This window comes from Octodon degus, unplaced genomic scaffold (genome assembly GCF_000260255.1).
Source record: "Octodon degus isolate 3935 unplaced genomic scaffold, OctDeg1.0 scaffold00005, whole genome shotgun sequence".
NCBI classification, from domain to species: domain Eukaryota; kingdom Metazoa; phylum Chordata; class Mammalia; order Rodentia; family Octodontidae; genus Octodon; species Octodon degus.
This window is the reverse complement of record NW_004524581.1, coordinates 29,197,433-29,210,512: the sequence shown is the minus strand read 5'-3', so window position 1 is coordinate 29,210,512 and position 13,080 is coordinate 29,197,433. Positions and strand designations below refer to the sequence as shown.

Here is a 13,080-nt window from a genome sequence, read left to right as displayed (position 1 = left end):
CTAAAAAAAAAAAAAAAAAAGCTGGGCATGGTAGCATAGGCCTGTGATCATAGCACAGGAGGCTGAGGCAGGAGAATTGCCTTGAGTATGAGGCCAGCCTGGGCAACATAAGTGAGTTCAAGGTCACTCTGAACTACATGAGGAGAACCTGTCACAAACAAACAAACCTAAGGAAATATAAAAACATACTAGTAACTTTACAGGTCCATAATGACATATGGCCATGGATGATCAGGACCTGTTCCTATTTCACTGTGGAGCTGCTGAACTGCAGAGTACAGGTGATACTATGAAGAAGAGGCAAACTGGTAAGAATTGAGAGCAAAGGTGGTGATCCTGGTTTGAAACAGGACCTAGGGCAACCTGTTTTCCTCTCTTACATGGATAACATGTTTAAAAGAGAAAAGGCAGGACATCTTAACTCATAAATAAAAATACAATACAGTAAATATCTATAAAATTGACTTGTTCCAGAAAACCAAAGAAGGCTTGTGGGTGAAAAAGTAAAAACCATTTATTTTTATTTTTCTCAGAAAGTACATTCTAATAAGATGAGAGACAAAAGATTAGTCATTGGTCTTCCTTAAAATATTAGGAAACAGGAAAAACAAAATTACATAAAGGGTTATTCAAATCTACGTTTTGAAAATTCCATCTATAGTATTCTACCCTTTGTGGAAACAAGGGGACACAGGAACATAAACACACTTGTATCTGGTCACTTCTGTGTAACAAACAGTGGAAACCAAGCTGTAACACACATGAGCACCCCAAGTTCACTGAAGGGAGCCAGACGAAAACATTTGCCAGAGTTGAAATCTGGTTTTTTTTTTTTTGTTTGTTTGTTTTGTTTTTAAATCTGTTTTGAATGTACACTAGAAGGCAATGACAAAAGAAGCATCTAGGGTATCTTCAACCTAGAAAATGTCATTTTTACAGGGTTAGCAATTCTGAAATTACTTATGAGTATTCTGGGATTGCACAGGGAGTAAATCCACTGTAGACATACTGCAGGGAAAAGTGGCAAATGAGCAAGGGAGAGCAACCTGTGCGTGCACCAGAACTGTCAGCATGGTTTTCAGTACACACACAGACTGACACAGAAATCCGCACTGGTGCGTCAGTGTGCGCAGATGTGTGTACCTGTTTCCTGGCTCTGGCTGCTAAGATGTGTGGGAAGCAAGAAATAGTCCGCAGTGTGAGCACCGCTGAGCACCTGGGTCTCCAATAAAAGGAATCATTGCTCCTTGAAGAAGTGGCTGATTCCAGGGTCAGGGGAGGGAAACTGTAAGACAAGCTTAGAGCATTCTCTGGTGTCAGAAGGTGGAGCCAGATATGGTGGTCACATAGTATACTCAGAGGCTGAGGCAGGAGAATCATAAGCTCAAGCCCAATATGGGCAATGTAGTGAGAACTTACGTTAAAATAAAAATTAAAGGGCTGGGGATGTACTTCTCTGTGAAGAGCCCTGGATTCAGACCCCAGTACCACAAAAGAAGAAAAAGGAAAAAAAGTAACAAAGTGCAAAACAACAGCAAGCCCCCTCCCCCATCCAATAGGGACATGTTGGAAGAACAAGCCAGGAGTCTCTAATGGTCAAATATTAGACAATTTGAGAGAGACAAAAAAGTAATAAAAATGAACTTACAGAAACAAATATCCATAGATGCATAATGATACTGAAGATATATATAAAGGAGAAGAGATAGCTCTTATAGTAGAATTTCAGTTAATAAATATGGAGGAAAAAATAGAAAAATTACTATAGATCAAATTCCACAACACTTGTTATATATAAACATCATGTACAGATACCAGAATGGCCATATGAACATATGTATGGCATAAACCAAGACAGCTGCACTATCTCCTGGTATGCCTCTCCCAAATGAGATACTCAGTAATCACAAAGGAAAAACAGTAACTTTATTAAAGAGAAACAAGACAGTCTCTACCTTAACCAAATGATCTAAGTTGGCAGCACTAGTAATGAGAAATCAACATCATGGACCTCCTGCTGATGAACTGAGGTGGACATATGGTATTTTCCAAAAATGTACAACTTTAATCTAATCACTTAAAGCAGAGAACAGATCTAAATTGGGGAATACTCTACAAAATGGTCAGTTGCCTTCAAAATTCTGAGTCATGAAAGACTAAAATAAAGACCTATCATATAGTAGAGGGGAATAAAGGGACAGAAGAGCACACAGGTAATGCCAGCACTTGGTGGGATTGAGGCAAAAGTCCTGCCTCGACAATTCAATGAGATTTTGTCTCAAATATTAAGAGGGGCAGAGGTGGAGATATAGCTTGATGTGGAGGTCTTGGCTTCAGGCTCTGGGTTCAGGTAGCTAGTGGTAAATATATAGGTAGGCAGGCAGGTAGATGGATAAATCAACAGACAGGATACTGAAATACAATGCTAGATCCTACATCTGATCTTTGACCAGAAAAGGACACTAGTGTGGTAACTGATGAAATTCAAATAAGGCCACGGAACAGTTAATTGTATTGCACCAATGTTAATTTCCTGATTTTGATATATGTCCTGTGGCTCGCGGTAAGATCTTAACATTACAGGAAGCTGGGTGAAGCATACAAGGGAACTTTCTGTAACAGTTTTGCAACTTTTCTTTAAGTCTAAGAATTATTTCAAGACAAAAATTTAAAAATATGACTACTATTGAAAACATTACCCCAAATAAGACTTAATTTAGCTAACATGAAGTCCATTTCTATATTGGTATTGTTTGTAATTGGAAAAAGTTTTTTCTTTTAGTTGACATAGTTTAAAAACAAATTACTCTCTCTCTTTTTTGGCGGAACTGGGGATTGAACTCAAGCCCTTGCGCTTGCCAGGGAAGCACTTATTCTACTGAGCTATCTCCCTGGCCCCTTAAAAACAAATTACTGAACTGGAATGTTCTTATAAGAAAAAACTGGGGTTGGGGAGATGGCTCAATGGAATGAGCACTTCCCTGGCAAGCGCAAGGACCAGAGTTCAATCCCCGGTTCTGCCAAAAAACAAACCAAAAAAAAAGAAGAAGAAAAACTTGTAGAGATGTGCAAATTTTCATAATCAAATTTAAAATACATGACATAAACAAGTTTTTAAAGTGCCTACTAATAAAGATAATTTTCAATCATTCCCATAACTTTCATAGTAATTTAGAATCTTACTATGGTTAGGGCATGGTTCAGCCCTGCCCCACTACCTAAGGAGGATGCAAATGTTGAAGCTAAACCTGGATCCTCTCTCTTGACCCCAGGCTTAGGTCTATTTCTCCCATGTATATCTAAGTTCCTCTTCATTTAATCTAAAATTTACCATGGATAACAATGATCTAAACACGTTATTACAGTTAAAATATTTATAACTGCTTCTAATAAAACAAGTACTAAATTTAAATTAACTTATTTGACATGTAGTGATGAAATGAAATATGGATCTAAAATAGAACACACAATACTAAAAACAGGAAATTTAGACATTCTAGTTATGTCTTAAGTGACTCTTTAAGTAGGTCATTTATAATAATAGTTCATGCTTTTACTTAATGGCTTAGGGCTTTTTTTTTGAGTCAGGATCTTACTGTGTTGTCCACACTGGTCTCAAATTTCTGAGCACAGTGATCTTCTTGCCTCAGCCTCCTGAATAGCTGGGACTATGGGTGTGCACAATCATGCTTGGCTTTCTTTTGTTTTTTCTAAATGGAAATATTTCTTTGTTTCCTCACAACTTTCTTTTGAAGGATTTCAGCTTTAATTAATGGCATCTTTTAGACATTTATAATGTAAAAAGCCTTTACTGGACACAAATGTGGCTGGCACTGTAGCTGAAACCAAAAAAAGGTAAAAAAAGATCTAGGTCCTCAGGCACTCACTGTATGCCAGGACAGATGGGAAGTGCTCACTGAAGTATGAAGTGATAAGCAGCACAGCAAGGAGGAAGAACCACCAGTCACCTCAGCTCTCAGGCGTCCTTACTCCCAGTGAACAAAGGAAGAAATGAAATTGTACCAGGTTGCTCAATAATTAGCAAAGGAAGACTTAAACCCAATTCTCCTGATTCAGGATAGAATCAGTTTTAATCTATTGGATTACTGTTTTATATCTGTATGTCAGTCAAGGAGATGGGCTTGAGTCTTGAAGGGACTGCAATCTATGTCTGTTTAGTAACTTTGCAAACTCAGACAATCTGTGTGACATCTCTGCATTTACTTTCCTTATCTGCGGATAATAATCTTATCTCATAAGGTCACTGTGCGAAATAAAAGAATAAATATATAAGACAACACTACGTTAGTTTTTGGCACCCTAAGGGGTCCACACTGAGAATTTCTTAATGGTTGTGATTGTTTTTATTTAGTTTTGAGTTTGTAGAGGGTGGCAGGGTACCTGGTACACATACCTCAAATTAATTTTTATTAAAACTGTTCTTTTTTTTTTTTTTTTTTTTTTTTAATTTTATTTATTTTTTTTTTGCGGTACTGGAGATTGAACTCAGGACCTTGCACTTTCCAGGCAAGCACTTATTCTACTGAGCTATCTCCCCGGCCCTCTAAAACTGTTCTTGTAATATATTTAGCATGTTTATTTCTATTATGAGATTTAAAAAAAAATTTCCATTTCATCTGCATAAAAGGAGCTCAACTTTTAAGGGGCAGCTCCCTCTCACAGCAACACTTACTGTCTACTGTGGCTCCTTCATTTGGGTTGGAATATCCCTCTCCTTTCCGTTTGATTCTGCGGATGATGCCTCCATCTTCAAATAAATCCTCTCCTTTGAAATCAAGGAGCTCAATCTAGAAATGAAAAAGAGACTTAACCAGGAAAAGATCAAACAAAATCAGTTTAACATATGTGAAGGCAAAAACAACTAGTTTGCCTTTTTTAAGTCTTTTAAAAAATCTGTGCATTGTAGTTATTAGAGAAGTAGAGAAAAGGAACACTGTGCTTTTCAATACTTGGAAAGAGCTCTGTGTAATGATAATGTCTAGGACTACATCCTGTGGGGCTGCAGTGCAAGACAGACAGGAAATACTAGGAAAACAGCCTTGTGGGCAAAGAGTCAGAGTGACAAGGTACCGGCGCAGAACTATTTTGTCTGATTCCAAGGCCACCACTTTTCCACCCCAGATTTATGAAGTTCCCTTCTTAAAACGTGAGAATAAATCCTAGGTATCTGGCCTACTACTGACTAAACGTGTATTTTGCCTCATTAGAATAGTTTTGCCAAACATGGCTGTTGAATTCAGCACAAGAAGAAAGAAAACCTATGACACCTGCAATCTTTATAAACATTTATAAACCTTAAAAATACCTTACAACTTGATGTAGGCACATTCAACATTTATTTCCACCACTTCCATCCTATTAATTTTGAGTATGCCATATTTACACTGCTGACCAGAGCTTTTAGTTCTGGGTCCAGTGTCTTTTATTTGGCTATGCCCTCTGTGCCAGGCACACACTTCTAAGAACACATGAGCACACACTCTTGGGTTTGTGGGAAACAATGCAGAAGGCTGAGCTTTAAAATAAGTATGCTGGACATGAGTCTCAATAGTAAGCGTGGCTCCTGCTCCCAGGCGGCCTACAGTGCAGCAGATGTGGACATGTAACAACACACACTTGCCTCAAAAAAGAGAGTTGCATTTGCAGGAATTTTAGGGAGGCTGCCGGCCGAGCCATACGCGTATTCTGGCTTGCAGAGCAAATGGCAGAGCTCCCCTTTCTTCATGGTGGCCACTCCGATGTCCCAGGCCTTGATAACCTGGCCTACAACAAAGCAAAAGGTATAGGCCATATTTAAAGAGATCTGAATTTTCATAAAACAAAAGTTCAAACAAGCTTCCAACTTTTCATACCACGTACTCAAATGGAAATTAGGGGTTACAAGATGATGGAACTCAGTAAAAGCTACATGCAAAGAAATAAATTATGATTGTTTGGAAGGCTATCAGAGACAATTCCCTACTGAGGAAGATGAAAGTAATTATCAACTCCTAAGCTATGCAAAGACTAAATCTTTGAAAAGCTGTGGTAACATAATCCACAAGATGTGGCTATGTTGGAATTGTTGCTCAATTTCTCATTTCAACCATAATAATGTACACTTTATTTAGGCAGAGATGGAACAAAAATAATACAGAAGATGGAGTGTTTTAGAAAAGAAAGAAAATGGAGTTTTTTCTAAGTAAGTTTATTATTTAGTTGGGCAGGGAACAAATACAAAAAAACAAGAAACAACCATAAAAGTACATTGTATAAAAAGATCCATGAAACAAGTTCTGAAAATTTAGAATTAGAAAAATATTTTTACAAACAAAAAGGCTGTGGTTCTGTGTCATTTTGTCAAGTCACAAGAATTACAGAATTTTGATTTTTTTTCTTTTTGCCAGTTTATGGATTTGAAGCCACTGCTCAATAACAGAAGTATATAAGGCTATATAATTTTTTCCATAATTTTATTGAGAAACAAATAGTAATGAGTCAGTTTCAAACCAAGTTGGTAGGACAGTTTCAATAATTAACACGCTCCATACATTCTTCCTAGGGTTAATTGCTGTACAAGATGCAGACATGATATCCTAGTTACAGGGGGCCTGGCCCTAGCTCAGGCCTTTAAGTGGCAGCTTCCACAAAGCTGTCAGCCTCAGGTTGCTGGAGTTTGAACCTCACACCTCTCCCGCTGGCCAAAAGTGCCCTGAAGGCATTCGAGGAACCAAAAAAAAAAAAAAAAAAAACAAAATCCTTATTCCATGATATCCTAGTTACAAACACTATTAGAGCAAATCCCTCTATTCATTAAGAGAATGTAACTATATATCTATCCTAACCATTTTGAATACACAGATACAAAATGGACATTCATCTGCATCCCCTTTTTTGTTTAGTTCCGTTATTTGACTATTATAGGTGTGTTAACTCAGCAAAATATTCTAAAAGAGTCCAGTATCCCATAATAGTATTGGGTCTTCTGCTTCACTGGCAATGTCAGAAACTGTTGACCTGAGTCCCCTACAGCTCAGCATAACAGCATGGCTTTACTTCTTATACTTCGTTTTTATACTTTTCTGCTGGACGGTTAAGACCAAGGTAAAGCAGAGTTATAGCTTTTGGGTCTGAGACGGTCAGTGAAATCCCCTCAGGATTTATCCTGGGATCCTGTACCTCAGATTGTAGAACCTTTGTCAGTGTCAGCCATGTGGATGAGTCACAGCCATTGCTTGGCCAATGTGCTCTCTGTGAAAGCCTGAGAGAATGGGCTATACAATTATGATCTCCATATTTATAGTTCTTTCTCATCACGTGCATTTTTAACTATATCTCACTGTAACAGTTATAAAACCTTCTGGAACTACCCCTCAAAAAAAATCTAGGCAATTTAAAATAATAAAATAAGTAATCATTCCACCAGGTGGAATGAGGAACTAAGCAATGAGGAATTGCATTCTGAAGTAGAGTGTGGTCCTGGGTTAAAAGCAAACTGCAGGTAGCACACTGGGACAGGGGACCAAGATGCAGCCTGAAAGCAGTGACCAATAAGAAGGTCTTACCCAGGAATTTGGCTTAGTCTTTGTTAAGTACTTCAACTTTTCAAAATAAGAGCTCCACTTATTTTAGTAAAAATTTTTGGGGCCGGGGAGATAGCTCAGTAGAATAAGCGCTTGCCTGGCAAGCGCAAGGCCCTGAGTTCAATTCCCGGTACCACGAGAAAAAACAACAACAACCTAAGAAATAGATATAAAATATCAAAACAGAAAAAAGAATTACATAAAGTAAAAGGTAAAGATCGTCCATCCTATTGAGTTTTTGAGACACAGGCTCACTTTGTAGTTCAGGCGGGCCTTGAATTCACCATGTAGCCCAGGTTGGAATTCCCAGTGACCCTCCTGCCTCAGCCCTCCTAGTCCTGGGATTGCAGGCACATGCCGCCACTCCAAGCTCCATCCCGTTCTTTGAAAAATTCACTGCTATTATTTCTTTTATGTTCTTCCAGTGTGTGCTATCGTTTTTTCAAAAGCTCGAAAATAAAAGTTAGCATACCATATATTCAATTCTGAACTGCCTTTTCATTAACATTTATCTGGATATTCTTTTTCCATCGTTGAAAGGAATACACATGTTAGAAATTATGAGTGTTATAATGAATACCAGGTAGGTACTTTACTAGCTGTGTGAATCTGTATAAGTTATTCAACCTCTGGTCCTCAGGGTCCTCATCTATGAAATGTAGATAATAACAGCACCTGCCATGTAGTGGTAAAGATTTTTTGATAAAGTCTGCATAGAACAGTGCCTGCCATATTTGTGTGTTTCTAGGGACAGGGCCTTACCACATTGCCCAGGGTGGTCTTCAATTCTTGAGCTAATCAAGCAATCTTCCTGCCTCAGCTTCCCAAGTAGCTGGAACTGTAGGAGTTCGCCAACATGCTTAGCTATCATGTGTATTTAAAGGAAGCTGCCTCCATCATCATAATCAGAAATCTGCATAATTTTATAATCTCCTATTGAAAAGTATATTATCACAGTCCTCCAGTAAGGATAGTATTACCCATGTTTGCATGTTTACATAAGCATATGTGGGGAAGTACAAAGTGATATTTGCTCTTCTTCTTTTTTTTGGCGGAACCGGGGATTGATCTCAGGCCTTTGTGCTTGCCAGGGAAGCGCTTATTCTACTGAACCACCTCCCCAGTCCAGTATTTGCTCTTCTTTCCCTCACTTGCTCTCCCCTTCCTTCTTCCTTTGTTTCTTGTTGTCCTGGGAACTGATCCCAAGGCCTTCACAGTGAGCTGCAACCTCATCCCCTCTCCTTCATAGTTTATTCTGAGACAGGGGCTGGCTAAGTGGCCTAGACTGCATTTGAACTTGGGATGCTTCTAGGGCAGCCTCCCAAGTGCTGGGCTTCTGGGAGTGCACCCCCATGTAAAGCTACGTGAATCTCAAATCTGGCACCCAGTGCCTTTCCAAAATGGCAGCCCATGCCCAAAACACAATTCTGTGGAAACAGTTCAGGGGCTTTGGAATGAATTCAAAGCCTTCTGTTGAAAGGCTGTTTTTCTATCACTGATACTCTTCAAACTGTAACAGAAAGTGCTGCCCACTCTCCCTGCCAGTACACGTCAGTTTCTTAGTTGCCCAGGCATCAGTTCCTGTTTCAGTTCTTAGAAAGGAGTGATCACTGTGATGAGTAGCTGGTCACTACAATGCACATCTACAAACCAGTCTCCAATTGACAAGCCATCCTGCCTCTGCACTTTATGCTTGCTTATCTCATATAAGCCCTAGAACACTAGAAATCAGGGCCTGATATTCTGCAAAAGATCCCTGTCAGTGCCCATTGATATAAATAAATGTGCTTCCAAATCCTGGTGTCATTCCAGGTGTTTTTGCTTGCTGTAGCAAAACATTACTGTGTTTCAGGGTCTGCCTGTGAAAACAGCTCCCTTTAAAAACATAATTCTGATATGTTAAGGCAAATATCTTATTCCTTCAGGAGATCTTCAGACTGGGAGAGCTATTATTACACATTTGCTCTAGACATCTGGTCAATGACTGAAAAGCAGAGGTATGTGTGAAGGACTGCAAATACAAAGCCAGGCTGTTCTTCCTCCAAAGAATATGCAATAAAGTACGGCTAGGGAGGATAAAGATAAATGCATTAGTTGTTTTTTTTTAAGCAAAATGTGGTAAAGACCAAAACAGAGTACAAAACAAGAGGCACAGAGGAGGGATGATTAACTGTACTTGGAAGGGTAGGGCAGATGCGGGTGGTATCTCTGCCAGCCCTAGAAGCTAGAAGCACCAGCCTATCAATTAAACCCAAATGAGCCCCAGGCTAAATAAATCATGCTGTGCCTTTGATTTTCTTCTTTGGAATACTAAAGAATGCTAGCATTGAAAGTTCTTTGTTTTTTTTTTTTTTTTTTTTTAAGTTTATTTATTTATTGTGTGTGTGTGTGGCCAGCTCAGCCCACCGGGGGCGCGGCTGGCTGGCATGTGGTGCTGGGGGATCGAACCGCGGTCCCTGTGCTTTGCCAAGCTTTTTCCAAGTAGGTGCTTTAGACCACTGAGCCATCTCGCCAGCCCCGAAAGTTCTTTGATACCAAGTTTCAGAAACTGAATGAAACACCAGCAAAGGCCAGACTGATCACAAGCATGTCTTCTAAAGCCACCAACCTTTTCTTCTTGGTAGTGAGGATTGGACTGAGTGAGCTAAGTCCCCAACCCTTTAAATTTTGTGTGTGTGTGTGTGTGTGTGTGTGTGTGTGTATAACCAGGGATTAAACTCAGGCCCTTGTACTTGCCAGGGAAGCGCTTATTCCACTGAGCCACCTCCCCAGCCCCTTCCCTTTAAAATTTTAATTTTGAGGCAGGGTCTCACTAAATTGTGTAGGAAGGGCTTGAATTTGCAATATTTCTGCTTCAGCCTCCCAGAGTACTCAGATTATAGGTGTGCACCACTCTGCTCAGCAGTTAAGTCAACTTTTCTTTCTTTTTGTTTTATGTATTTAGTACAGGGTCTACAGGGTCTCACTACACAGACCACTTGTAGCGGTCCTCCTGTTTTCAACCTCCCAAGCACTGGGATTACAGGCATGTGCCACCACGTCCAGTCTCAATTGCTGTCTCAGGGTGCTCTGGGGGTGGGGCTGACAAGGTCAACTTTTGTTAATGAGCTTTCACTTTTTATATTACATGAGATTTTTTTATTGATAGATAATTCTGAAAACATGACATTCTGTAACTATCTGACTTCTTTTGAATATACCATAACTTTATTAATCCCATTAATAAACATGTTATTTCTACTTTTACTATTATCATACTCTAGAGAAAAACTGTATCTAAACCTCTATGTGAATTTCTGTTACAGTAAAAGTATCTAACCTAACATAATCAGGGATGGTTGGCAGGTTAATGTAAATTGGGCTATAAGACAGGAATCATAAAGACTGCATATAAATTATATACATATATGGAAGGGTCTACAGCGTGTTCAGGGTCTCACTACTAGATCAGACTTACAGTGATCTGCCTGTTTACAGCCTTCCAAGAGCTGGGATTACAGGTTTGCACCACCATGCCCAGTCTCAATTGCCATCTCAGCGTGCCCCGGGGGCAGGAGAGGCATGGCAGGCCTGGGGATCGAACTCCAAGCCCCTGCTTGCAGGCACTTTAATCCGCTGGGCTATTTGGCCAGTCCTTACTGTATTTTTTAACTTAAAACATGAAGAGGCCAATGCTTTGTCTGTGAGTATAGATCCAGTGATACGAGTTCCATGTCATCTTTACTATATCAACCAAATTCACAATGTATCACTTGCAATTTATAGTTCAAGGTGAGTTCCTTTGAAGTACAGCAATACCTAGAAGACACAGGTAAAGCCACTATGCAGTGGCTTCTATACAAATATGTTCTGAAAGGCCTGCTTGCTTTGTTGATGTTCTATGCAACCCTAATTCAACAGTCATTTAAAAACAGCAATTTATCTGAATAAATCTTTCTAAAACATCCAAACCTCTTTCCAATGATAATTTATTCTTTTTACACTAGTTTTAGTGTTTTATACAACATCTAATCATATAATTATAAAAATTATATCATGATGAAAAGTACAAGGGATGGAAATAATTTAAAATGACTCTCAGAGTCTGAAAAGAAAAGCAGCCTCTGGCATCTCGAAGCTGCTTGGACACACATGGAGCGGCCGTGGTGCTGTCTGAGTCTGCCTGTTGCTCACAGTGAGGCCCTGTTAGTCCTCCTCCTCATGCAACATTAACACCAGACCAGGTCACTTGAAGACCATGACAGAACTGAAACAAAATAATTCAAAATTCTGACCAGCCCTGGACAAAGAGTAAAGTCACTGTGAACCCTACAAAATATCAAACATTCTCCTCTCCTAGCTAATGCGAGACTGCTGTTTCTCTACTAGTCATAGCTTTAGCTCCAGCTCTTCTAATCAAACTTCCTCTGAGGTACCCAAACAGAATCATCCGACATCCTAGCAGTGTCTGAACCACAACAAAGCCCTGCTTCCATAAATTTCTCCTAAATTGCTGAACACAAACAACAATGCTGTAAGACAGAACTTTCTCACACGCTTAGCCATGTTCCCCGGGGAGCGAGGGACACAGCCTATGCAGCTGACAGCAGCAGGGTGAGAACTGTACCACAGAACCTAGAAGATCTGTGAACAGAACGAGGGCATCAGTCTGCAGGTGGTTAAGCAGCTCCTACCACACTCCCTCAGCTTATAGTCCCGCAAATAGTATCACTGGGCCAGAAGCATATTTTTTAAATTATTATTTATTTGGTATGGGGTCCGGCTACAAAGCTCAGACTCATAGCGATCCTGTTTCAGCCTCCCCAGTGCTGGGATTATAGGTGTGTGCCACCACACCTGGTTTCATGGCAGCGCAGTGCAACTAGGGTTCCTGGGCTGGCTCAGCATGAGGTACTGGGGATAGAACCTCGGTCCCTATGCTCTTCAGGTAGGTGCTTACACCACTGAGCTATCTTTCAGCCCTAAAATTCTTGATATTTAAGAACTTGGTACAAAAATATGGAAAGGTAATTTATTCCTTCTTTATTCCCTCCTTAATCATCAATAATGTTGGAAAAGGAACTTTTTTTATGCTTGCTGGCCATCTTTCTTTCTTTCTTTCTTTCTTTCTTTCTTTCTTTCTTTCTTTCTTTCTTTCTTTCTTTCTTTCTTTCTTTTTCTTTTTCTGAGACAGGATCTTGCTAGGTAGTTTAGGCTGGCTTTGAACATACAGTGTGACCCAAACTGGCCTGGAACTCAGTGACCCTCCTACCTCTGCCTCCTGAGTGCTGATAGCACACAAGTGCACAACCATGCCTGGCAAATTTGTTTATATTCTTTGGAGACACTACATAAGTACTTTATCCATACTTTTATATCTTGGTTGAGTTTTTGTAAATTGTATGTACTTAGGAATTTATCTATTTCTTTTGGGTTCTCCAATTTATTGGAGTACTGTACAGGTTTTCAAAATGGTTACTAATAATCTTCTAGAATTTGGTGTTGCCTGTGATCTTGT

At 39.6% G+C, this 13,080-nt stretch overlaps 1 protein-coding gene across 4 annotated transcripts in view; it reads right to left on the bottom strand.

Moving 5' to 3' along the window:
* Positions 1–13,080, bottom strand: part of Fkbp5 (FK506 binding protein 5) — a 137,059-nt gene that overhangs the window by 51,741 nt on the left and 72,238 nt on the right. For all 4 annotated transcript variants that reach the window (XM_023720557.1, XM_023720550.1, XM_004624198.2 and 1 more), the window contains 2 exons: positions 5,642–5,784; positions 4,694–4,808 (listed from right to left, as the gene is read on the bottom strand). In XM_023720557.1, coding sequence (XP_023576325.1) covers positions 4,694–4,808; positions 5,642–5,784 — 258 coding nt within the window. The remainder of the gene's footprint in view (positions 1–4,693; positions 4,809–5,641; positions 5,785–13,080) is intronic.